Source organism: Rhinichthys klamathensis, unplaced genomic scaffold (assembly GCF_029890125.1).
Source record: "Rhinichthys klamathensis goyatoka isolate OS25496 unplaced genomic scaffold, OSU_Roscu_1.1 h1tg000019l_1, whole genome shotgun sequence".
In the NCBI taxonomy this organism is placed as follows: Eukaryota; Metazoa; Chordata; class Actinopteri; order Cypriniformes; family Leuciscidae; genus Rhinichthys; species Rhinichthys klamathensis.
Window position 1 is genome coordinate 2,907,444 of NW_026606570.1, and position 27,779 is coordinate 2,935,222.

Sequence of the window (27,779 nt, forward strand, 5' to 3'; positions counted from 1 at the left end):
ATACTGTTTTTGTCGTTAGCCTATATGAATACAAGTTTACAGTTTTGAACGATGTAAGCCTACTCTTATCTGTATGACCAAAAAATTACGGGGGGATTAAAATAATTCAGCAGAAGCAGGGATGTTTAGACCAGAAGGAAATCCTAGTCCCCCCTGGCAAATCACACTTTACTTAAAACCATGTTTTTAAAAACTCTAGGTTGTAGGGAACAGACCTCTCTGCCATGCGCGCGCATGGTTTGGAGCACAATATCTGTCTCGCATGCACGCTCGCTCTAGATAGATTACGGGATATTTTAACTAATTTGCGGTATAACTAGTCGATCACGAGTGGCTCAACAGGTAGATCTATAGATAAACTATATCTTTTAGGAATTTGACCGACCGGGTTGACACTTCAGCGTGAGAAATCGGGGGTGTGGCGTGAGAGTGTGAGATTTGGGTCAATTGCGTGAGAGTTGGCAGCCCTGAAAAAAAAAAAAATATATATATATATATATATATAGTATATATATATATATATATATATATATATATAGGCTATATATAATTAATTTTTTTACATAACTGCTTTTGAAATTACGATTGGTAGCCTATTATTATACAGATGCAAAGTCGTTCTGTTGGATACTATTTTTTTTCCTTAGTGTAAAATGGAAATGCATGATAATTGTATTTTATAAATATAAGCAAAAAAAAACTGTATGGTGTAACAGAGTTTTAGAGCTAGACAAATCTAAATAAATATAAAATATACAGCAGACCTTGTTTGTGCGGGATTTGAACCCGTGTCATCTTGATGATGAACCCTAAGTTCTACCGCTCGGCTATGAATTTACTCACTGAGAAATACCCAAACGTCTGATTCTCACATGAGCGATTTTTTTATTTAGCCTGTGAGTGTAGGCCTATACTTTAGCCTTTTACAGTTTCAAAAGATTATATCTTATCTGTATGACCAACAATTACGGAGTAGGCTATAAATGTTTGTTGTAGGCTTATTTGGAAATTACCATAACTTGTAGTATTTCATCCTTAGGCTACAGACATTAGCCCCACTTACGTTTTGCTAAATGTCCCTTTGCGCCACCTGGGGGTCGTTTCGCGAACGACTTTGAAATGCGACTGGTTTATTTTGACCGCGGTGGATGGCTAAAAATGGTATGTGGATGGCTAAAAGGTGTGACTAAAAATGTGCTTTTGGCTTTCATTTATATTTTGATTGTTTGTATATATATACACACTACCGTTCAAAAGTTTGGGGTCGGTACGATTTTAAATACTTTTAAAAGAATTCTCTTCTGCTAACCATGGCTGCGCTTATTTGATTAAAAATACAACAAAAATCAGTTATAGTATTAAATATTATTCCAGTGTAAATCAGCTGTTTTCTGTGTGAATATATAGTAAAGTGTAATTTATTCCTGTGATCAAAGCTGAATTTTCAGCATCACCAGTGTCAGTGTCTTCAGTGTCAAATGATCCTTCACAAATCAGTATAATATGAGGATTTGATGCTCAAGAAACATTTATTATTATTATCAATGTTGAAACAGTTGTTGGTCTGTCAGTTGTACAGTTTTTTTTTTTGTTTTTTTTTTGGGATTCTTTGATTAATAGGGTTAGGGTTAGAATCTTTTGTAACATTATAAATGTCTTTACTGTCACTTTCGATCAAATTAATTATTCCTTGATAAATAAAAGTATTGATTTCTTTCCTCCAAAAAATAAAAATAAAATTCTCACTGACCCCAAACTTTTGAACGGTAGTGTATATATATATATATATATATATATATATATATATATATATATATATATATATATATATATATATATATGTGTGTGTGTGTGTGTGTGTGTGTGTGTGTGTGTATACATATTTATTTATTTATTTATTTTTATATATATATATTGTCCTTGCATTCTTTCTTGTGTGACACCCCTGAATGAAAGGCTCATTAGTATGCAGTCTGCTCAGGTGAGAACTGCCTAATTATTCATGAGGGGGTTGGGCCGTTCCGCCCATCCGCATATTGCCTTTGCAAACAAAAAAATGTTTTTCACAATTTAAAACAATCTATTGTTTTATGTGAATGATTAGGCAGAATGATTTTCAGATCAATTCGAAGCAAAAACTCTAGGCGACAACATCCACTAGTCAAAAGTCTTGTGGACAGATATTTAGTATGTTATTTGTGCCCTTATATTAGAAACTTTATTTTTTAGTTTTTTCAATAACCACGCATAAACAATATTCTCTCAACAATACAAACATGTATTAACATGTTGTTCACATATTATGGTAGCCCTGTGTGTGCTATATAGAGTGTAATTTAACCTGTGCCATTAATATGTTTATAAGCAACTGAAAAAAGCAGAAATGTCAGAGCATGCCAAAACATCTCAAGGACCCTGAAAACACCTCAGACCCCAGAGGGTTAAGCAATACTCATTCCCTCTTCTAGAGAGAACCGAGGTTACGTTAGGTAACCAATACGTTTTCCCTTATAAATCTACTAGTGCACCTCACTTCTCTCTCCTCCTCCTCAAACATTTCTGTCACCACACTCTCTCCACTGTAATCCTTCAGCCTTGCAGAGGCACATGGGAAATATGCCCTGTCAGAGAGCTTCGTTCTTTTGCGATGTGATATATCTATAATTAGATGAATTGAGTACGAGTGAGTACGGACTGGTGGGAATCGCCGTCCATTAGAATGAAAGACAGCATGACCATCACAGGAACCCATCATAACCCTGTCAGAAGATGAAGACGTGAGCGCAGAGGAGAATGTGAAGAAGTCTCTCACTAGTGCTGTCAAAGAATTGAGAGACAATTTTTATTTATTTTTTATTATTTTATTTATTAAAGTGTCTTGCACTTACATGCCCAGCCCAAATAGGCTTAAAAGACACTAATGACATAAAACAAACATAATACAAAAAGATGACCATCATACAAATCACATAGGAAGATGACCATCATAAAAGATACATTACCATCATTTTCACAATATAAACAAACAAAACAAGACAAGACACCGTCAATTTAGGTCAGGATATAAATTCCTTTGCCTAAGTTTCCAAAAACTGCCTGACCTGAGATATATCACATTGTAAAGTATTTGTAAATATATACTGTGCTTTTACTGATGAAAGTTTTCCAAGGACCTCCATTGACCAAGGATAATTGTGAGCTTTATCCCAAACAAAAACTTTCCGAGTAAGTCTATCTTCAGGTAATCTTATAAAACGATTCCATAATCTTATTACTTCCACCTTTTGTTTCACCATACAAGGCTCTTTTTCAAAGAGCCTTGTATGGACAAAGACAAAGTTCTTTTTCCTGAAGATTGCTCACGGGAGACCCTTAAGGAGACCAGGAGTGTGTATGTCAGTATACTTTCCAAAACTGTGAGTAACAGTGCTCCTTGTACCTGGCTGGTACTTCTTAGAAGACAATTGTCTGACTTTGATAAGCTGTGTTTTTGTAATTGAGGTCAACAGAAATTATTGTGTTGAAGTTTTGGCTCAGTGGTTAGTGCAGGGCCATAACCACAATACATTATTCAGAATATCCAGTATTTTTCAATTACCAGCTCTTATAATTGTACCTTTAGTGCAATATTACATTTTGGTTGCATATTGGTGCAAAGCAGTATTGTATTGATTATTTCTTGATAGAAAAAATCTAAACCCCCCTCATTAAAGTTTGCAAATTTTCCTTTGACTTGCAATCGAATGTTTGTGAAAAATGATGGTGGTGTAAAATATTTGCATAATGAGTCATATCGCCGCCTGCCTTTTATTTAAAAAAAAAAAATGCAGAAAGTTTTTTTTTAGATATAGGGTTCAGTCTTTAGGAATTACAGTTAGCTTAAAAACTATTTCACATTGTATAAATGGAACAGAATAGCAAGAGCTTGGTATAAAGTGTATGGTATGAGGTGTTCATATCCCACTGCAGTGTTCAGGGAGGGCATGATACTGTATAAGCTGACAGATATGCATTTTCTTTTCTCTCTTAGTCTGTCAGCTACAGAGAGCTAAAGACATAAACCGAGCCTCCTCTCAGTGTTTGGAGTCATTTGTCCTGGATGCTCATGTTTGTACAGTGCTCAGATATGCTATTATCCCTAGTATCTGGCTGCTCAGTCAGCTGTGTAATAGGTTGGGAAAGAGTATTTCTTCTTCTTCTTCTCTCTCTCTCTCTCTCTCTCTCTCTCTCTCTCTCTCTCTCTCTCTCTCTCTCTCTGGGTGTGTTTGGCATTTTGAGCATTTTTATGATTGAAAGTATGAGTGTTTTTAGTTAAAATCTACAAATATCTTATCTTATAAAATAATATTCCATGACTTATGATCACTCTCTAATTAATTCTTTAATGTTTGTCTTTACAGCTCTCCTCTACAAGCCTATTGATCGTGTCACTCGCAGCACTCTTGTCCTGCATGTGAGTTGTTCTCTCTAAAAATATAAACATCTATTGATTGTACAGTTAGGTTTACAATCTTAAGGTCACCTCTACTAAGGCAAATGCACAGGCTAGTACTTTTCTGGAGTCGCACACTCACAAAAACATTCAGATGCAATCAGCTGTGACTTTAGGCCTACCATTATTTTAAGCATGATGGAGCTTGCATTGTTTCTAATAAATCTCTTTGTATTTGTATAAGACTCTATTGAATCTTATAGTTTAACCAGGTTAATGAGTTAAATAATATGAAAATAATATGAATAGGAATAATAATATAAATAATATGAAGCTCTGTATAGATTTAACTGTCAATTTGAAAGAATGTGCACTTTTGATTTCTTACCTTGAAAGGTTGTCTTTAGATGTTCTGAGTATTTGCATATTGTCTGTGATGACATTTTGGAATTGTGGCGTTTATCTGTAAACCGTAGTTAAGTGTGCCATAAAGAGACACTCCAACACTACTAAATTCTACTGTTTAAAGATCATCATATCCATTAAGATTCGAGTATCAACATGTCAGACCTGATTTTTTTTATCATTGATCTTAAGGCCATTACAATTCCAGATGTCAGTAGAAGGTGGTTTCCACCAAAAAATATCTCATCAAAACTAGTAAATCCTTGACGAGAGGTACTATAACCTTTGATAATGGATAAAAATTCCACCAGTATCTTAGTCCAAAATGTGACTTCCTCATATACACAGCCATTCAAAAGTTTTGTGGTCAGCAAGATTAAAAAATAAAATTAAAATCAGGACACATTCGTTTGATCAAAAGTGACAGTAAAGATTATTTATTAATTATTTTATAATGTTACAAACAGTTTATATTTTAGATAAATGCCTTTATTTTGATTAATCAAAGAATCCTGGATTTTTTTTTATTATGGTTTCCATCTAAATATTAAGTAGAATAACTGTTTTCATCATTGATAGTACTAAAAAAAATATTTCTTGAACAGCAAATCAGCAAATTATAATGTTTTCTAAAGAATCATGTGACACTGAAGACTGGAGTAATAGCTGCTGAAAATTCAGCTTTGCCATCACAGACATAAATTACATTTTAAAATAAATTAAAATAGAAAACAGTTCTTTTAAATTGCAATCATATTTCACAGTTGTCCGGTTCTTACTGTACTTTTTGATCAAATAAATGCAGTCTTTCAAAAATATTTTAAAAGTCTCACCAACCCCAAACTTTTGAACTGTATAGTGTAGGTTTATAACTTTATCATTTTTGTTTTAGTAGTGGGATTATCACTTTAAGAATACACATACAACTCATTTATGTTGTCTTTTTGTTTTATTATTTAAGGACTTGTTGAAACACACCCCTAAAGATCATCCAGACTTCCCATTACTGCAGGATGCTCTGAGAATATCCCAGAACTTCCTTTCCAGCATCAATGAAGAGATTGACCCGCGCAGGACTGCCGTAACTACACCGAAGGGAGAGGTGTGTGACTTTGTGTGTTTGTGCAACTTTGTGTGACAGAAAAGAGTATGAAGTATACTGTATTTTGCATATACAGTCCTTTGCTGTAAGTAACGCTTTCAGACAGGTGAGGTATCAGTGCCTTTATAAGAGTGTTTTCACACCTACTTTATAGCATTTTATTCGGAACCTGGTATGTTTTCTTTCTTAGTTTTGGTTTGTGTGAGCATTCCACAGCAAAAAATCTGACCAAAACCACCTCACCTTGAGTAAGTTTTGCATCAACACATACTGTATCTGAGTTATTTTCCTAGTACCTGACAGATCAATTATTCAATTATGAGAATAATCAGAAGTTGCTGCCATTCATGCGTGCCTAACTCACTTCTTAACCATCATGGTATAATGCATAGTTGGAGGAATAGACTCTATGCACGGGCTACTGCCTACGTATAAAATCTCAGTTGTACGTGCACTTCCGGTATAGTATTCTCTGATAGCAAACTGGTAAAAGTAAACTCTTTCTGTCATATTTCGACTAACTATCGATCAACTAACTATATTGCATTATTAGTCCATGAGCCAGGGCCCCAAATTTGATCCATCAGTATCATCTGGGGGGACAAAGTCTCATAGTGATTTTTGGCAAGGTATACACCCCTAATATTAGAAAAATCACGATAGCAGTGCAGGGGTGGTAGCGAAATCACTTTTTTCAGCTCATGAAGTTACTAACCCCCTAAAATAAATTCCGTTTTTGAAATCTGGTGTATATCTGGTTTAGGCTCATGCTAGGGATATTGTCAATATTCTATAATATGGTGCTTGGTATCGTTGGAAAGGGGACCTTTTAGGCTTTCATTTAAGCCCAGTACTGAATCTGTCTGACAAACACAGAGGTCACATGACTTATTTAAACCAGAAATAACACACATTTTTTCACAATTTCCGCCTAAACTGTATGCTTTATCCCTGTGGCATGAAAGAACACCAGGGACACAAAACTCAACAACTTCAATACTCAAGGCACTCTGATGACTCAGAAAATGTATAATATACCCATACTATTTATTTGTGAGAGCCTTAAATTAGACTTGTGCAGCCAGCACAGGTCTTCAAAATAGAATAGAGCCAATAGAATGGACAAATAGAATACCCTATTAGTCCAGGGCCAAATGGCCTATTTATTTTTGTATAGTTGTAATAAAAAGTAATTGTTTCAATAGTGTTGTCAACATAACACTTGTAAGTGGTTTAACAAAATGTTTCTATCATGTATTTTGATATTCACCCACTTTCAGTTAGAATGTCAGAAAGTAGCTCATGCACGGAATGTTGATGGATTTTGACAGTTTGACAAGGTTTTGTCAGTTTTGTGAAAAGATTGTTGGTTCAGTAGACTGGTTATAACAACACTACCAACTATGCCATCTTCAATCAACTTCCATTGAGTTCCAGGGGTATTAAATATAAATATAGGGGTGGTGATGGTGCAGTGGATAAGACACATGCCTTTGGTGTGAGAGACCCGGGTTCGAATCCACTGTGCGACACCAATGTGTCCCTGAGCAAGACACTTAACCCCTAGTTGCTCCAGAGGCGTGCGACCTCTGTAATATAGCAATTGTAAGTCGCTTTGGATAAAAGCGTCAGCTAAATGAATAAATGTAAATGTAAATAAGTACAAAATACTTTTTCTCTTGTGCTTGTGAATTGGTGGGGAATAGTAGCTAATGTAAGCTTGGTGTTTTTAGCAGGCTAGCTAGCTTGCAGGTTAAACAGTGTAACAGTAACTGCTACAGTGCAGTCATGGCTCTCAAGTGTCACGTGACAGTCACTCATTTAGGTCTTTTGTCACGCCCTCTCGCCACACATTATATTTCTCACGCGGAAAAACTATTTATAATATATTTAATATGCCGCAGTGCCCAAAATGTCTCTGGCCGCTCCAGTCTCATTATGGAACCGGCAGGAATCAATCCCTGTAAAAATAGAGAGATGAGCAGCGCGCCGTCCGTGGTCTGTGTAGCGTCAGGTTTATAATGGACGCGCACTGCTGTGGAGATGCTGCGGCACATGTGTCGCGTTTGAGCTCCGTGTATTTCTACCGTAGTTTCGGGTTCCCTTTCGAGAACGTCCACTTCGTATTGCCTAGGTATACACAGTGGGGAAACTCATTTTCCTCGAATTCTGAAGCTTAAAATGTAAAACACATTTTGCAGCTGCACAGCTAGCACAGTGGGCCCTATCTTGCACCCAGCGCAATTGACTTTGTACACCGACGCATGTATCATTCCTATTTTGCACCCGCGCAAAGCGCGATTTTCCCTCCACAGAAGCACGTCGCTAAACTAGGAAATGAACTTGCGCTCCCTGGGCGGTTCAGCGCAAAAAAGGAGGCGTGTTCCGGCGCAAACAATCCCTTTTGCTATTTTGCTGTTCCATAAAACAATTGCGCCACTGACCAGAAAAAAACTAGTCTAAAGTCAGTGGCGCGTTGCGCGTTGTTCATTATGCTATTTTAAGGGTGCATGCTTGGCCATAATCAATGTACACTGTAAACCCGAATAAGTTGGCACAACTCAAAAAATTTAAGGCAATAAATTGCCTCAAATTTTTTAAGTTAAGAAATTCAAAGTTTAAGTAAGCAGAACTGACATATTTTTATTTTGTATTTGTACATTTTAATTGTTCTTAACTTGAAATGTTTGAGTACACTAATTCATACATTTAACTTAAAATTTCATGTAATCTCAATGTGAACACTTTTATTAGTATAAACTTAGCTAGCTTTAACAAGCTAGTTTGCTAACATACTATTTTGTTAACTTCTTAACAATAGTATGCACAGTAACACTTGCAGCAATATAAAGGTTTTATTTGCTCTCAAATCAAGCTCATGCACCACTTGTCACCATGATGGTAACTATCCTAAAACCAACATTAACAGAAATTCTTCTAAATTAGCATAACGAAACATTAATCATTACTAAATCACCCGCTTAACATTAATCTTGCACAAAAAAAACATTGTATTACACTTAATTTTAGCATTTACTCTCCCTTTCGAGTGCCATCGGCAAAGCATGCTGGGAAATATACATCCCAGCCGTTTCAGTTAAACTTAAGTTCGTCTAAATTAAAAGAAATAATTTCATAAAACTCAAAACAATGAAACAGTTCAGTTTACTTAAAATATATCCATTCTGTGAACTTGAAAGAAAAAGAAAGTGCTAAATACTCATAAAAGTTAATTTGACTGAACTAATTAGTTTAATTTAAGTTTTTCCTACTCAAACCAATTAAGTATTTTGAGCGTTAGGGTTTACAGTGTAGCGTGTGCACAACGCGCATACACTTTGATTCTCTCATCTAAGCAGCAGTTTTCATTTTTGCAAATCATACATTATTACGATTAGGGTTGGGTACCGAAACTCGATGCCAATAGGGAACCGGTTCCGACGTAAACGGTAATAACCAGACCGAATAAGAACGACAATTTCGGTGCCTGATTTCGGTGCCTGACTTAATTAGGCACACACACACACGCACAGTCTCTTCTGTCTCGCATTCGCGCTCTTGCTCGCAAGGTTTGGCTGCATTTCACGTGTAAAATTACGCGTCAGAACGCCCTCTGGGTGTGCCGATAGTCTGAATCCATATAGAATCAAGCCAATTCATTGGCTGATGGCGCGGGCGCCGCCTCGACGCACCTACGTCGTCATATCTGCTCCTCAGATTTCTTTGCCGAAAAAGGAAGCTGGTCGGCAGCGCAAGGAGCTTGGCAGCGTCTCGTTCCCTATTGAGAGAACATAGGTTACACCAGTAACCAGAGATGTTCTCTTTCATAGGTTCACTCAACGCTGCGTAGCTAAGAAGCAGTGGATTTGTATTTGTAGGCTGCTGTATCACGTGCCGTTTGAACTGACGCGCTACAGCGATCTGTCACATTTGAAAGAGCCAAAACGTTATTTATTGTGTGAATCTCGTAAAAATATTGACAGAATCTGACAGCTGTGGATTTGTTCCATATCAAAAGTAACCTTGTCTGTCGGTGTCAGTGTCCTCTTTGTCCGCGATTTTTCTCTGCGTGAGAAAATGGATGTGTGGCGTGCGTGAGAGCGTGTGAAAAGGGTCAATTGCGTGAGTCTCACGGTCAATGCGTGAGAGTTGGCAGCTCTGCCTGGTAGTAATCTCTATTAATCTCCAGTATTATTACATTGTTTGATACAATATTGTTTTATTTGATATTATGTATATGTGAATTTTTATTTTATATTGGTTTTATTATTATTTGTATTTATATTGTTTAAAGATTTAAGTTAATATTGTGTCCAGTTTGGTCCTGTAAATAAAAGGGTATTATTTTTTGATAAAGTGTGTGCGGTTTCGTTTTCTTAAGTACCGTTTCAAGAACCGTTTAGGCACCGGAACCATTTAAAAAATACCGAGTAGGTACTGGTATCGGATAAAACCCAACCGATACCCAACCCTAATTACGATAGATAGATAGATAGATAGATAGATAGATAGATAGATAGATAGATAGATAGATAGATAGATAGATAGATAGATAGATAGATAGATAGATAGATAGATAGATAGATAGATAGATAGACAATTTATTATAAAAGCATACATGTAGCTTACACATTTACCCAAATTATCATAGAAGAAGATAGACAAATTATCATAGAAGAAAATTAACAGAAGTTAATTTGGGTGGGTTTCTCCATCCCCAATGTCACTTCTCTGCAGGCACGTGCACAGGTAGGGCTCAACCTGTGCAGAGCACATGCCCTTTTTGCCGAAGTGCCCTTTTTTTTGGTGATGTTTTTTTATTTTTTTTTATTAATATAAATTAATGCTATTGGTCATCCTTTAAGTCTGTCTGTTTTAAAAATATTTAGCCAATGAAAGATCTTAAAAAGAGCTTCTGTAAATCTTGTTCGATCCTCAAACTGTCAGTAAAGCTGATAACTCCGCCCCCTCTATCGTGACTGAATGAACTGAAGCTCCGCAGCGGCCGCACAGCAGACAGTTTTGCAAGGGTAAACTAAGATCTTGTTGTTTGAATAAGTACTAAACACGTTGTCTATAAAAGCTAATATTTTATTTATTTGATGTCTGACTAAGATATGTGGGACCTGAGAGAGGACTATATGCTAACATGTGCCATAGTCATAGCCAAATAGCCTACACTTAAATAGCCTGTGCATACAGCAGCATTTCATTTTTTTATAAAATGCGATTTTGACCAAATGTATTTTACAACAGGAAAAACTGAGCGCCTATATAGCTATAACAATCTTGTTGGTAAGCTGTTGATGAAAATGTAATGATGCCGCCGGCGCCGTTTCCATCGGAAAATCATAAGCACATGCGCGCCCCCGCGCTGTTCGTACTGGAACTACACAAATCGACGAGTGATCCTCGTCACATATATTTCTAAGAAATGTGTTCTTTGATTTATGATTGCTGCTGATACAGTTAATTTATTAACATTTAATCATGTTATGGTAATAATATTACATTATGGTTAATTCAAGGCTGTTAATATGGACGTATTCGCTGTCTAATTCTTGGATCTATAGTATTTTATATACTCTCCGGTCGTCCTCACATGTATAAATGTAGTAAAACATGGCTTTACTACAGTAATGTAGTAAAACATGGCTTTACTACAGTAATGTTGTAGTAGTAACTAAAAAAAAAAACAGATTACAGAAGATCACTGTGAAATCTTTATATTTTATCATCCATAATGTAATTTGTGATTTCATTCATTCCCAGGCTTAATTTATTTGATCCAAAATAAGCAAAAACAGTATTATTGTGAAATATTTTTACAATTTAAAATAACTGTTTTCTATTTGAATATATTTTAAAATGAAATTTATTTCTGTGGTCAAAGCTGACTGTCATGTGATCCTTCAGAAATGCTTTTCACTGCAACTGTACTTTTCACACTATTTTATCATTTTTTCATTGCTGGCTTATTTTATGGAAAGTGTAGTGAATAAGAGACCTTCAAGAGACCAACATTGGTCCTCCACAGTGTCAGGTTTTTGCCATAAACTGCAACTGTGGAGAGATCCTTTTCAAAAATGAGGTTAATTAAGAACCAACCCCGAAGCCTTTGCTCAGAGGAGAGACTAGACCTTCTCCCCATAGCCATAAAGAGGGACATCACAGTGAAGTCATAAACATCTTCAAGCATGGCTCACAGAAGGTTGCTGTTGTAATATGGTTTAAAGAAGCCTTGAAGCCCTGTATATCTATATTACCTATATTATTATTATTATGGTTGTTAATAATAGTGAATAAATCTTAAGCTTTTGAGACTATTATTTTTTTGTATTGAATTTGTCATGAAGATGTCACCATATCCTCCTTTTATGTAGGCTTACTAAATAATCTTGATATTAAAAAAAGGGAGGGGGTGCCCTTTTTCAGTTTCAGCACATGCCCCTCAAAAGGTCTGTGCACGGCCCTGCTTCTCTGTGTTTTACGGCCCTGACGAGAACGTTGCTCTCCTCGGCTGTGAACCGCTCCTGGCGCGCGCCTGGCAAATCCGCCGTTATAATAGGAATCCGCTTTAGAACAAGCGCGCCTGCTCTTAAAGGGAATGTGAGATGACGCTCTGATTGGTTTATTTCACGTTACGCCCAAACCACACCTATGAATAATGAAGCTACTTCAGACCAACCCCTTTTAGATTTGCGCCTGGCGCAAGAGTCATTTATCCCGCCAGGAAAATAGCAACAGCGCCCAAGACCCGCCCACAAAGTTACTTGCGCTTTGCGCTTGACACTTGCGTTTTAGATCGTTAAAATAGGGCCCAGTGAGTGTCTGGCTCACTCATTGGCTGTGCTGCGGCAACTGCACATCCAATGGCGCGGGCGGCTCCAGCATGTGCGCCAATGAGCTATCATTACGTCATACACGTCAGGGGCCGCCACAAGGGGCGTGGCCCTAGCCCATAAAAAAAATAGCCATTATAGCAGATTTCATCTCCTTCAGTGACATACTTCACATCCTCTGAAAAAGCTTCGCCGTCGAATCCAGCTCTACAGTGAGAGTGTGCATCTCTCAGTGGATTTCGCCTTCGTTCCAGAAGCCGTCTTCCCCGGTCGCCTCTCTGCTGTCACTATCCGGCGACCAACGCAAATCCTTTGTTTGCTTTTGCTTTTAGGACAGCGAGCGTTGTTACAAATGCCTCGCTCTTCATGCGCCACGTGCGGCTCTCTTCTGCACGAGGCGGACGTGCATGCTAAGTGTGTCGCGTGCCTGGGTTCCGCCCATGCTCAAGCTGCACTTTCCGGCGGCGGATGCTCGGTCTGCGAGGGTATGCCCGTCGTGACGCTGTGGTCGCGGCTCGCTCTCTCCCAAGATGCCGACGCCGCTTCCCCTGTTCTTTCTTTCCCCGCCCTCCTGCAGCCCAGGAAAAAGAAGAGCCGCAGCCAGTGTCAACCGGAGGTGATGGAGATTAACGAGCCCACGCCGGCCACGTCCCCGCGTGCCTCGTTTTCTCCTACACCGATGCCATCCCCAGTTCTGTTCAAGGGAGACCAGCGCCCCCCGCCCCCCGCCATGTGGTGGGCCTGGTTTCTTTCGGCGGATCGGTTGACGACCGCAACAACAGCCTTTCTATCACTGCTTCTGAGGAGGATTGGTCGGGCTCTGTCGGGCTCTGTGGACCTCGCCATCTCTTCTCAGTCTGGCGCCAGCGCCTCAGCCACCGGGACTAACTCCGACGCTGAAATGCTTCAGATCCTGACAAAGGCCGTCGCGGACCTCGGGCTCGAGTGGGCCGCGCCCGAGGAGCCTTCTCGGAGTCGGCTCGACGGCGGGTTTCTGCCGGGGCGCCAGCAGGCCCCTCGTCACAGGCCTGCTCCGTTCTTCTCCGAGGTCCATCAGGAACTGTCGAAGATGTGGCGCGCTCCCTAGTCTGCACGCACAGGATCTTCTGTCTCCGCAACGCTCTCCTCCGTGGACGGCGTGGCAGAGAAGGGCTATGAGTCTTTGCCGCCCCTCGAGGAGGCCGCGGCTGCTCATCTCTGCCCAAGCAACGCGGCTAGTTGGAGAACTAAGGCAGTGCATCCTGTGAAGCCTTGCAGATACACCTCAGCTCTCGCTGGACGCGCTTTTGCCGCCTCCGGCCAAGCTGCTTCGGCCCTGCACACGATGGCGGTGTTGCAGGTCTACCAGGCCAAGCTTCTACAATCTATGGATGAGACTGGCCCGGAACCCGAGTCTCCTCCGGAACCTGAGGAGCGCCACGGACCTTGCTTTGCGGGCTACCAAAGCTACGGCGCAAGCCATCGGGAGGAGTATGGCGAACATGGTCGTGCTCGAGCGCCACCTGTGGCTCACGCTCACGAACATCAAGGAGGCGGATAGAACGGTGTTCCTCGACGCCCCGGTTTCTAGGGCTGCAGTCAACCAAAGAAATCCTTAGTCGACCAAAGTCTTGTTCTGCGCAACGATTAGTCGAAAAAAAAAAAAAAAAAAAAAAAAAGACGCAATGTTTTGATTGAACATTTTTTAACAATTGTCATAGAGCATTTATAAAACAACAATGAAAAAACATCAAAAATACATAAAACTATAATAATAATACAATTCTTTGAAAATTAAGTGATTTTTTTTAACTGCAAAAAGTGAGGAGCACTGTCCTAGGTCTATAGTGACACTGTGACAGTCATAATCTCGCACCTGACCACACCACACGCTACAAAAAATCTAACTGCTATCTGCCACAATGACAAATCCTAACAAAAGCTCTCGTTTATACAGGCTGTATATTCTTCTTTACTTTCAAAGCTATGGGTTAACTTTTGTCCAGCCGATCTAGGAGTTTTAAAAAAAACAAACAAAAAAACCCAAAGAGCCTAAAAAACAATTCTAATAATAATAGGCTGTATTGTAGGACCGCATATAGGTTTATTTTCGTTTTGTTACATTATTTAGGCTATTTTCAAATGCGTCAAGTGTACAAATAAAAACATAAACATATCAAGAAAACACAATCTATTGAGTCAGCATGATAAAGCCGTTAAAGGGCCTGCTCACGTCTTTTGCGTGCTCAAGTTCGATTTCAAATGTACGGCGCACGGTGCGACGTGCTCTTTTTTTTCCAAGTGCGTCCACGCCGCATCGAGATAAAAACATATAGTGTATAAAAACATATAAACTGAAACAAGTAGCGTTCTAACTGAATGAATACAGCTAAACTACCTAATATCCCTTACTGAGCACGAAGCAGCAGCGCAGCCAGCCACAGGTGCGAACCGAGTGTTCTATGTGTGTGCGCTAAACTGTGGCGCTGTTACAAAATAGCCTAAATTAAAGCATTTAAAGTTGGGGATAAACCATAGGCTAATTATATTTAGAATACAGTAATATATAACTGCTTATAAAGGAATAAATATCAAGGAGTAAATCATTGAAAATTTCTTTCTATTGGTAAAAATAAAATAAAAATGCAACTGGTCGACCAATAAGAATGTCAGTCGACCAAGACCGCATCGACCGATTAGTCGACTAAACGACTAAAGTTGACAGCCCTACCGGTTTCCAGTTCAGGACTCTTCGGCCCGGCGGTGAAGGGCTTCTCCGAGAGGTTCACTGAAGCTCAGAGGTCATCCCAGGCGATGCAACACTTCCTCCTCAAGCGTTCTAGCTCTAGCCCCGGCGCCAGGGTCCTCGTCCCAGCGGCATGTCGGATCTCAGGCCTCCGGCTTCCTCCTAGCATCGGGGGGGAAAAGGGAGGGCTCGTGTCTCGCGCTTCAAGAGGCCCAAAAAACTTCTCACAGCTCCCTGTTTAGTTCAGGCGGCTGGGAATTTTACTACTGTAAACAGGCCCGCTGCACTGCGCGCGCCTTTGCAAACAAACACCGTTTTCACGGCGACCCAAATAAAGCACAAAAAGAGTATGTTTCAAGCACGGGTTCACGGTCCCCCTTCATTAGGCGCCTTCATTCAGTCCAACACTCAATATGTGCACAAATCACAATATAAGGGTATCAGGTCCCCCTGTGTTAGGCGGCCTGTCCCAAAACATGTGTCAAACCCTAGCCACACATGCCCTGGCCTGGCAAGCCATACCCGGTGTGTCGAGTTGGGTTATAAACACAATAAAGCGAGGCTACTCAATCCAATTCGCTCGCAGACCCCCAACGTTTCAGGCGGTTATAGAGACTTCGGTGAGAAGCAACGTGGGTCACGTGCTTTGCTCCAAAATACACAATCTGATAGCAAAAGGGGCAATAGAGCCTGCCCCCCCCGCGCTACAGCATTCGGGTTTTTACAGCCGCTATTTTCTAGTTCCGAAAAAAGACGGCGGTATCAGACCCATTTTAGATCTGAGACATTTGAACAGAGCTCTCATGAGACGGCCATTCAAAATGTTGACCATAAAACAAATTCTCGCGCAAATTCGCCCGGGGGATTGGTTTTTTACTGTGGATCTAAAAGACGCTTACTTTCACATTCAGATAGCCCCCCATCACAGGCCATTCTTGAGATTCGCCTTCAACACTGGCTCAAGCACCGTATGCTAGCCCGCTTGTGGCGGTCAGGCAGCCTATTAGTCACGGTGAATCACGGTTGTCTTCGGACACTGATTCCCTGGCTGGCTCAAGACTGATATCTCAAGGGCGTGAGTTTGAGTGCGATTTCCACTTGGAAGGTGGTTTTCACAGACGCATCCAACCAAGGTTGGGGAGCGTTACACGAGGGCAAGCCTGTCTCCGGCCTCTGGTCGAGCACGGAGCAGAGCTTACACATCAACTGCCTAGAAATGAAAGCAGTTTGTCTGGCCCTCAAAGCTTTTCTGCCAAACATCAGGGGACACCAGGTGTTAGTCCGGACGGACAATACATCTGTGGTGTCTTACATAAATCGCCAGGGCGGCGTTAGGTCGGGCAGCCTGTGTGCCCTGGTGAGAGATCTCCTTATTTGGGCACAAACCAATCTGAGCTCCCTGAGAGCAGCACATATCCCAGGCATCCTCAACACGGGTGCGGATATGCTGTCACGGGGCAACACTCCCCTAGGCGAGTGGTCCCTGAATCCTCAGATGGCGCACCTGATATGGAAAGTGTTTGGCAAGGCCGAAGTCGACCTCTTTGCCTCGAAGAACAACATTCATTGCACAGTGTTCTTCTCGAAAAGCAGGGATGCGTTGGCCCAACCGCCCCCTTTATGCATTTCCCCCTGTCTCAGTGATACCCCAGGTTATCGTGCGGGTCAGAGAGAGCGGATGCCCAGTCCTCCTGGTGGCCCCCCTCTGGAAATCCAGACCGTGGTTTCCGGAGCTGGTTCAGATGGTGGACAAAGTCCCCTGGCCGATTCCGTTGAGAAAAGACCTCATCACGCAGGCGGAGGGGACGATATGGCTTCCACGACCCGATTTATGGGCTCTCCACGTGTGGCCCCTCAATGGGTACCCGGGGACCTTCCTGAGAACCTTCCTTCCTGAGACCGCACTGAGTAGCATGGCAATATGTAGAATATCAAGCTTACATTAGCTACTATTCCCCACCAATTCACAAGCACAAGAGAAAAAGTATTTTGTACTTACATTTAATACCCCTGGAACTCAATGGAAGTTGATTGAAGATGGTATAGTTGGTAGTGTTGTTATAACCAGTCTACTGAACCAACAATCTTTTCACAAAACTGACAAAACCTTGTCAAACTGTCAAAATCCATCAACATTCCGTGCATGAGCTACTTTCTGACATTCTAACTGAAAGTGGGTGAATATCAAAATACATGATAGAAACATTTTGTTAAACCACTTACAAGTGTTATGTTGACAACACTATTGAAACAATTACTTTTTATTACAACTATACATGAATAAATAGGCCATTTGGCCCTGGACTAATAGGGTATTCTATTTGTCCATTCTATTGGCTCTATTCTATTTTGAAGACCTGTGCTGGCTGCACAAGTCTAATTTAAGGCTCTCACAAATAAATAGTATGGGTATATTATACATTTTCTGAGTCATCAGAGTGCCTTGAGTATTGACGTTGTTGAGTTTTGTGTCCCTGGTGTTCTTTCATGCCACAGGGATAAAAGAAAGCATACAGTTTAGGCGGAAATTGTGAAAAAATGTGTGTTATTTCTGGTTTAAATAAGTCATGTGACCTCTGTGTTTGTCAGACAGATTTAGTACTGGGCTTAAATGAAAGCCTAAAAGGTCCCCTTTCCAACGATACCAAGCACCATATTATAGAATATTGACAATATCCCTAGCATGAGCCTAAACCAGATATACACCAGATTTCAAAAACGGAATTTATTTTAGGAGGTTAGTAACTTCATGAGCTGGAAAAAGTAATTTCGCTACCACCCCTGCACTGCTATCATGATTTTTCTAATACTAGGGGTGTATACCTTGCCAAAAAACAATGATAGTATTTGTCCCCCCGATGATACCGATCAACCCCCCTGGCTCATGGACTATATGTTATATTATTAACTTTAATAGCATAGCATTTTAGTATATTAAAACAACGTGTTTGTAATAAGTTCAATATTTAAATAGCTTCGGAGTAAAGATGCATTCAGTTCACTGATCGATAATAAAGACATCAGATCAGTCGTCTCGTTGTGTGACAGTTCCTCAAGTTTTAATTCTGGGATTGGTTTATATAATTTCGATGTTTTGAATCATCATGTCATCCTGTGCATACACAACATGCTTGATCTTGTGAGCTTGTGAGAGAGTTACTGCCAACAACCTAATTTATTGTTGTCCGTATTTTCTATGGACAAACTAGCACACATATAGGTCCAGTATGTAACCATAGTGGCAGAGGTAGAGGTGGTTGGGCATCTTGATGGGGAGTAATGCTGCAGATTATTAGTATGAAAGAACTAGGCAGAATCCACCAATTAATCCTCACAGGAGCCCCATCGTGGTGACTAAAGGGGATGTAGCACTGGGAAAATCCTTACACACAGGTTAGGCAGCTCAGGTACAGGGTACTGCTTAAATGAAAAGTAGTATCAAAAGAAAGTTTTTGTTTTATTTATTTATTTATTTTTTTACCTCAAAAATGTCTCCCTGCCAGTTAAAGGCATAGGTCACCCAAACATTAATGTAATTTAATGAATGTAATAACCCTCATGTCATTCCAGACTCGTTTAAAAGGAGATGTTAGACAGAAAGACTAATTTTCTTTATTGTATGAAAAAAATATGTAATGAAAGTGACTAGTCACTGAGCCTGTCATTCTGCCTAACATCTCCTATTGCGTTCCACAGAAGTCAGATATACAGGTTTGGAACAATATGAGGGTCAATAAATGACAGAATTTTACTGGTGAACTATCTCTTTGTCCACATGGTGAAAAATCTCATATTATTATACTACATTAAATTTGTAACTAATTGCAGTGCGCAACTTAAGCCACCAGCAACTTTATTCTCGTTAGGGTCATGCAGATAAAACCACCATCCCACTGACAGGACTTTGCTGGACTGACTAGGAATACCAAGTTGGTATATTAGGATGAGCCAGTGTTAGCCAACCCTTTTCCTAGAGACATACCAACAGTACAGTGTCTTGGATATCTCACTTATCTAACTCGACCATTTTAGGTCTTGGTCTAGTAAGCAGCTTACGAGTTAAATTTAAAACATGTACTGTTTATGTGTGTCAAGGAACATCATTGGAAAACACAGGGTAACCATTAATCATTTATCTCATTCTTCTCAAAATTCACTTAAACTTACCATTGTTCTGGGTTTGTGCCAGCTAAGCAGATAATGTGCTGTCTGGTACAGTAGTGTGGTTACACAGTGCTGTGCCAGAAACACAAGAATAGCTATGCTGGGACAGTATGACAGGGTTGGAGTCCTTTAACACAATCTCTAAAGATAATTAAACAATGACAAAATAATAAATGATTGACCCCCAAATGAAAAGGATATATGCATAAACAACAAGACAAGATGACTGTCTTTCCTTTTAAAGTGCTAAACTTTTCTACTGAATAAATTTGTTATTCATTATGTCATTTGTGGCATGGTTGTTGGTGCCAGACGGGCTGGTCTGAGTGTTTCAGAAACTGCTTATCTACTGGGATTTTCACGCACAAACATTTCTAGGGTTTACATAGAATTTTCCGAAAAAGCGAAAATAGTGAGCGGTAGTTCTGTGGGTGAACATACCTTGTTGTTGATGCCAGAGGTCAGAAGTGAATAGCCAGACTGGTTTGAGCTGATAGAAAGGCAACAGTAACTCAAATAGCCACTCTGTACATCAGAGGTATGCATAAAAACATCTCTGAATACACAACATATAACTTTGACACAGATGGGCTACAGCAGCAGAAGACACATCGGGTACTTTACTGACTACTCCTGTCAGTAAAGAACAGGAAACTGAGGCTACAATTCACACAAGCTCACCAAAACGTTGCCTGTTCTGATGAGTCTTGATTTTTTTCGTGCAACATTCAGATGGTATGGTCAGAATTTGGCATAAACAACATGAAAACATGGATCCATCCTGCCTTGTATGAATGGTTCTGGCTGCTGTTGTTGGTGTAATGGTGTGGGGGATATTTTCTTGGCACACTTTGGGCCCCTTGGTACCAATTAACCATTATTTAAATGCCACAGCCTACCTGAGTATTGTTGTTGACTATGTCCATCCCTTTATAAGCACAATAATGAGCCATGTCACAAAGCTCCAGTCATTTCAAACTGCTTTCACTTTACTCAAATGGCCTCCACAGTCACCAAATTTCAATCCAATAGAGCACCTTTGGGATGTGGTAGAACGGGAGATTCGCATCATGGATGTGCAGCCGTCAAATCTTCAGCAACTGCTTGATGCTATCATGTCAAATAAAGACCAAAATCTCTGATGAATTTTCACCTTGTTGAAACTATGCCACGAAGAATTAAGGCAGTTCTTGCTATTTGCTCAAGAGAATGATCTATTTAAGTCCACATGTCATTCTAACAGGAAACTGTTCTTATAACCACAGGTTAAGAGCTGTAGTTCAACTCATACAACTTGTAATGCTATTTGCGACTATTTGTTGGAACTGTTTTGTATAAACACTGATTCGTTGAACTACTTGTGACCATAGTCAGCCATGTCTGCCAACAATGCTTGTAGGAAACGTACCCCTAACCAATAAAACACTCAAAACGCAAATGTAGGGAGGCGGAAAGAGAGAAATCATAACTGTATGAAAGCATATAAAAAGGTGCAATACCGCAACCTACTATGTTCAAGTGTCAAAAAGATTACTGCCACTGGATTAATTGTGTGTGTAGTATTAACATGATTCATTTCTTAAATATCACAGGCTCGTCAGCTGGTGAAGGATGGCTTCCTGGTGGAGGTGTCGGAGGGGACACGTAAACTCCGTCATGTCTTCCTCTTCACAGACCTTCTGCTTTGTGCCAAGATGAAAAAGACAGCAGTTGGGTATGAACATGGACAGTTCAAATTGGTGGAGGATTCACTTAGAATTTTCCATTAAAAAATGCTCATAAATTTCACTAGATAATTATAAAGAAATGGCAAGTAGCACATTGAATAAAACAACATTTTGAAGTAGAAATACTAAAATAGTATTTTATTGCAAAATGTACTCCAATAATCTTTGATTTATTTACAACTTTGAAACAGATTTTTTACAGTTTACACAAACTCACTTTCTCTTTCAGTTATGTATGACCACTACATGCATACATCACACTGCAGGCGGTTGTGTGTTTGGTGCTTGTAGATTAAGTGTTGATTTACAAAGGTGCAATATCATTTGTCACTCTGTTGTTGTCATGGTCACGATGTCAAAGACATCGTAATATTGATTGATAGCTGTTGTTACCCTCATGCAGCTACAGTCTTCCCAGAATAACAGGCATACGTAACACACACACACACACACACACACACACACACACACACACACACACTACAGGCTGTGTGCACATGAAGATACCTCATGCAACTGATTTCGAACAAGCTTCTGAGACAGCGTAACGGTTTAATGATCTACAACAAAATAGAGCAAGATTTGTGACTAAGCGAATATAAATGTACATTTACACACAAACTGACCACCAACCACAACTTTCAGATGTCATATATTTTTTTTTTAGCTCAACTGTCATGGAATGGATCACACAGGATTGTGGAATATCATAGGCAGTGAAGGATACATCTATGCTACCTTCAAAAACCGATCAGATGAAGGTATCTCAGGATACAGGAAGTGAAGCTAACATTAATTTGGAATTAACCTGGGAATGCATCCTCCGAGGGCAGCATTTTTAAGTTTCAGACGCAGCCATAATCTACTTTCATATGCCTCATATGCTCTGCATTATGGGACATTCAGTTATGGGTTTCGTTCTCAGCACTGGCAGAGACTGTAAAGAATTCAGCTTGTTTTTCAGACTGAATTAATCAGGAGATGATTTTAATTGGTTGTTAAGCATGATGGTGAACAGATTATATTCTGCTGCAGAGCCATGCTGGGCATCACAATCATCTCACAATAAGAGTGCATTATGAAGCATTTCTGCTGTGGAAACACATTTTGATTCCTGAAGCGTACGTGTGTGTACTGTATATTCTCCATAGTGAGTGCTTAGATTAATAGCTTACATTAGTCTCAACAGAGCCAGGAAGAAAATTATATCATGAAGCATGTGTTTGCAAGCAGGAACGAATTATACACTTAATACACTCAAATGATATACTTAATATATATTTAGGTTGTCAATTTAATTTAGTGTGCTTATTTATAAAAATTAAAGCAATAAAAAATAACATAATAAATCATGCTTTTATTTGACATTTAAGTATGTTTCTCTCTTTGTGTGTTTGTCAGGAGACATCAGCAGTATGAGTGTAAATGGTACATCCCTCTGGCTGATCTGAGCTTCCAGACTCTGGATGACACGGACTCTCTCCCTCACGTCCAGACACTCTCTGAGCACGAGATCGAGGAAATGAAGATCAAGATCTCCACCATCAAAAGCGAGATCCAGAAAGAGAAGGTACGATCTAAATGAGGACTTATGATAAAAACTAAGCTAAATATTAAGCTAAATATTAGTGGTGATTGTTAAGACATTGCCTATACTTAGGGTGAGAAATTTACCCTGTATATATTTACATAAACAGTACATAATTATTAGGCAAGTTGATATTCTGATCAAATATTTTTTACAAGCACATTTTACCAATTGAAAACCACATCATTCTTAATAATTACTATTAAGATTGTATATAATCATTAATCGGCAATGTGTAATTGTTGATGAGGGCTTAAAGTGAAAAATGCCTTATAATTTAGATGTGTTATTAACATAGTTCTGGAAAATGGTGGAAAGCAATTATGTATAACACATGCAATTATGTATAACACATGCAAAAAAAAACAAAGAGTCAAGAACTCTGGGCAGTGGACTTTTATTTTGATGGTGCTGAGAACAGGTTAGAGCCTGAACACACAGCACACACATTCTGTCTTCATTAATTAACAATCTGTTTAACAGTCCTGTCTAATACGTTATTAGATAGAACTATTAAATAAAGAAAGTAAACGGTATATGAAAAAGTATTATACACTCTGACTCTTAGGAAAATGGTTCTAAACAGTACCAAATTAGGGTTCTTCGGCTTGTAACAATAGCAGAACCCTTTTTGGTGCTAAGTAAAACAATTTTTATAAGGTTCCATAAAGAACCATGCTTTGAAAGTACTATATAGGAACTTAATGGTGGTATAAATAACCTTTTCAACAATATTTATTTTCATTAATATTAGTATATTACTATCTTCATATTATTAATATTACTAGTATTTTTATATATTATTTATTAATATTGTTTTTTAGTACCCTAACTGCCTGGTCTTATTATATCTTATTACATTGAACACGATATAGATGTAATGAAGACAAGTTCCAGTGAAATATCTTCACAATCCTCGGTAACACTTTACAATAAGGTTAATTAGTTAACATTAGTTAACTACCTTAGTTAACATGAACTAAGAATGAACAATACTTCTACAGCATTTACTAATCTTAGTTAATATTAATTCCAACATTTACTAATACATTATTAAAATCAAAGGTTGTATTTGTTAACATTAGTTAATGTATTAACTAACATGAACTAACAATGTTCAATACATTTGTTACTGTATTAGTTAATCTTTGCTAACGTTAGTTAATAAAAATACAGCTGTTCTTTGTTTGTTCATGTTAGTTCACAGTGCATTAACTAATGTTAACAAATATTGTAAAGTGTTACCCAATCCTATGTCTTTACGTCCTTCATTATGTGTGTCTTCTGAGTGGCAGTTTCTCTCTGCAGATGATGAGGTTATGATACATGACAGCATCTGAAATACACAATTGAGAGTTACATTGACAATTATGTTCATGAAGGCCAAAATTAGCAAAAATGGACAGTATGCGCCGTTTACCATGTTAAAAGGAAAAAGTGATATAAAAGCATGAGATAGCTTTAATGTTTTTTTGTAGCTGGTATGTTTAGGCATAAGGTCATAATTTAAAAAAATCTAATAATATGGATCATAAATTCCATATCTCTGTTACTTACTTTTTGGAGAAGAGAAGATGAGTATCATCAACTGGACAGAGCTGCTCACACTTACTTACATCTCTTTCCGTTAAACTAAAAAGAGAAAAGGACTTGATTGTTAGGAAATGATTGTTACAATTTTTAAAGTTATAATTTATATACATTTTAAGAAAGAAATCATTTATATGTTGAGAGTATGTTGACAGTCTGTGTAGTAACTGTAGTTATATATCTGAGCTCCAGAAAATCAGTAATGAGGTGGCTTTGACAGTTACAGATTTGAAAAACAAAAAGGTGGGAATAAAGAACCCTAAACTCTAACAAAAAGAACCATTTCAGCATATAAAGGGTTCTTCAGGACGATACGGTTCTAAATAGAACTGTTACTATGTGTAAAGAACTTTTAAAGAACCATTTTTTTTAGAGTGTAGTGTTTGCTGTGTCGTTGTTGCCCAATGTCGCTCGATAAGCAGAAATAGATAAATCATGTTTCTCTTGGTCCCTTTAAAGTCGCATTGGATTTCCTGCTTAGCATAAAGGTTGAGAAGTGCCTGCTCTTCTTCGTGTGTCCATCTATCGCTGTTTTCCATGTTCATAGAGTTAATTTGTGGAGTAAATATATAGGATATAAACTGTGTTTACACAGCTTTTTAAAAATGGCGGGTGCCGGTGTTTCGCATGTGTTCAGCCAATCAACGTACACTTACATTACTGGTAGTTCCTATTGTGCTTGGTTAGACCCTGAAGTAGAAGCCAATTAGTCCCCCCAAAAGGCATTCCTAGTTCCCAGTTCCTGCGGTACAAACACGCTAAAAAAAGGTGGGGTTCCGGAAATAGTTTTAGACACTATGAAAACATTCCTCCAGTGCGAAAGCGCCAATAGTTTACACTTTTGGGGGAGATAATTTTTTCTTTTTCATTTTGTGTGTATTAATTAGTTCAAGTGCAATTCAGTATCGCACACTATATGGGGCTGTTTACACCTGGCCACTTCATGCGTTTTCTGTGATCGGATAGCTATCCGATCGTGAAAAGACCAGGTGTAAATGCCCTCCTAAACGCATTTGAGACGGATTTAAATCCGATTGCTCAAACCACATAAGGAGGTGGTCTCCAGACGAACATTTGACAAGTGTAAATGCATCTGTTTTTTGAAACCACATATGTAAATTCCAACAATGCTAAATATATAAATGCATGAGAGCGTGTTATAGGCTATATGTCATGTTATAGGCAGATATGACGGCTCTACTGCAGCAAGCATCACCGCAGCTGAGCATCTATTCATCAAGCCAACGCGCAAACTATCGCAAATCAAAGTGAAAGTAAATCACAGAAGCTTAATTCACAATCATCTTCATTAAAAGTAAAGAAACGAAATGATCTTACCAGTGATGTTGCCGCTGTCTCCTATTGTGGTCTTTGATTTTGAAATTAGCTCATGATCAATAAAATGGAGGTCATATTGGTTGCTTTCGGTGACGTGAACTCCATTAAATCTGCATATAGCACGGGAATTGAGGATCGAATTTATATCCGTTTTGCGAAAACGCATTTATGTGACCAGGTGTAAATGGATTCGTTTAGATAAATCAGATAGCTATCTGATCCGTAAAAACGCATGAAGTGACCAGGTGTAAACAGGCCCTATGAGAGGAGGCTCTCTGTGTGCACACATTGGATGTGGCGTGAGTGCCGAATTGAGTTCTCTTTCGCGTCGTCTTGCGCTTGAAAATGGTTTGATATTACATTAAATGCGCACACAGGAATTGATAAGCCAAACCTACTTAAAGGGACATTGTGTAGGAATTTCTCCCATCTAGCGGTGAAAATGTATTTTGCATTCAAACGAATTGTGCTCTCCAGCGCCTCGCTTTTTCAAATGCGCGTTGCATCTACGGTAGCCATTATGTACCAAAAAGCTATGACAGGATGTCTTCTAATAGCACTTCGTCGATTGTTCCTTCGGGTGAACAGGTTTGTTATTTCAAACAAACAGCATCTTGACACAACGAACAAACGAATGTTACAGTATGAATTACTGACTGTGAAAAACATGAACTATTGTAATAAGTAGTTATGCCTTCTTTATTCGTTATATTTTCTGAAGTACGTGCATTGTTAGATATCATCATCAACTTTTAACTATAAATGTTCATCTGTCTATAAAATAAAGTACACAACCAAACAATGAAAAAAAAAGCTTGTAATTAAGACTGTAACATTGACTTACCTGTCGAGAAGAAAGCAGGCAACTTCAGCGTCTCTTTTGAAATCTTTCTCCTGCATTAGCTCTATCCACCTGGAAAAAGCTATCCCGACATTAACTCGTGTTTTTTGTAATCTCTGGTCACGTTTCCTTTTACGATATATTTTGGACTTTTCTAGCGACGATGATTTGCAATGCAGCCTTTTAAATTTGCCGGGGCAGTGACAAGCGCCTCTCACTGCTCTGCTCCTCCGGTTCTGCTGCTTTCAGTTACGTCACGCTGGCTCTGAACGAAAACGCGCTGTGGAAACGCGTTGGCCTAGTACTTTTTGTCCCTCTCTGCTATTATGGTTTTTCAAGATGGCGGAACTACATGGAAGCCTCCGTGGACCTACCCGTCCCATGTTTATAAAGATAATAAATTCTTCGTTTACGAGCAAATAATCAAGTCAAATAATTGGCAGAGGTATTTGTACACCATTGAGGACATATTTATGAATAAAAATATTGATTTTAAATAATAAAATACATAAAAAAGTACACATTGTCCCTTTAAATCACCTTTAAAGTATAAAAATAAATAAAAATATTTTAACTTCAATTGCTATAATTTGTTGTCTGGGCAACATAAAACATCTTTACATGTCGTCACTCAGCTGTGTTCAATAAGTTCTCAACCTAATATAATCAGTGGTTTCCTAAAGGTCGTGTCAGACTCTCTTAAGCATTGTTTTTTGGGCCTTTTGAGAGAAAGTGGATTTGGTGTTTTTTTACTGATTTTTGGCCTTGCCAAAGCAGGTCACCGTGATGCTACAGTTCACATTTAGATTGATCCTAGACAGCCCGCTTCCTTTATTCAGGTGAGGTTACCACAGGACAGCACATGCAGAGGAAAGGTGACACCCGACTCTTAGGCTATGTTTACACGGAAACGATCTGAAGAGAAAACGCAAAAGTGGGGTTGCGTTATCACTTTTTATTCTGCGTTTAGACGAGCGTTATGGTTGGGAAATCCGCGTGCATATGGTGACGCAAAAGTGTGTGAA

General features: G+C 39.0%; 1 protein-coding gene across 3 annotated transcripts in view; it reads left to right on the forward strand.

Annotated features, from left to right (window-relative positions):
• abr (ABR activator of RhoGEF and GTPase) overlaps window positions 1–27,779 on the forward strand; it is a 490,805-nt gene that overhangs the window by 271,734 nt on the left and 191,292 nt on the right. For all 3 annotated transcript variants that reach the window (XM_056236039.1, XM_056236049.1, XM_056236060.1), the window contains 4 exons: window positions 4,401–4,453; window positions 5,799–5,939; window positions 21,263–21,384; window positions 22,799–22,967. In XM_056236039.1, the coding sequence (XP_056092014.1) occupies window positions 4,401–4,453; window positions 5,799–5,939; window positions 21,263–21,384; window positions 22,799–22,967 (485 nt within the window). The remainder of the gene's footprint in view (window positions 1–4,400; window positions 4,454–5,798; window positions 5,940–21,262; window positions 21,385–22,798; window positions 22,968–27,779) is intronic.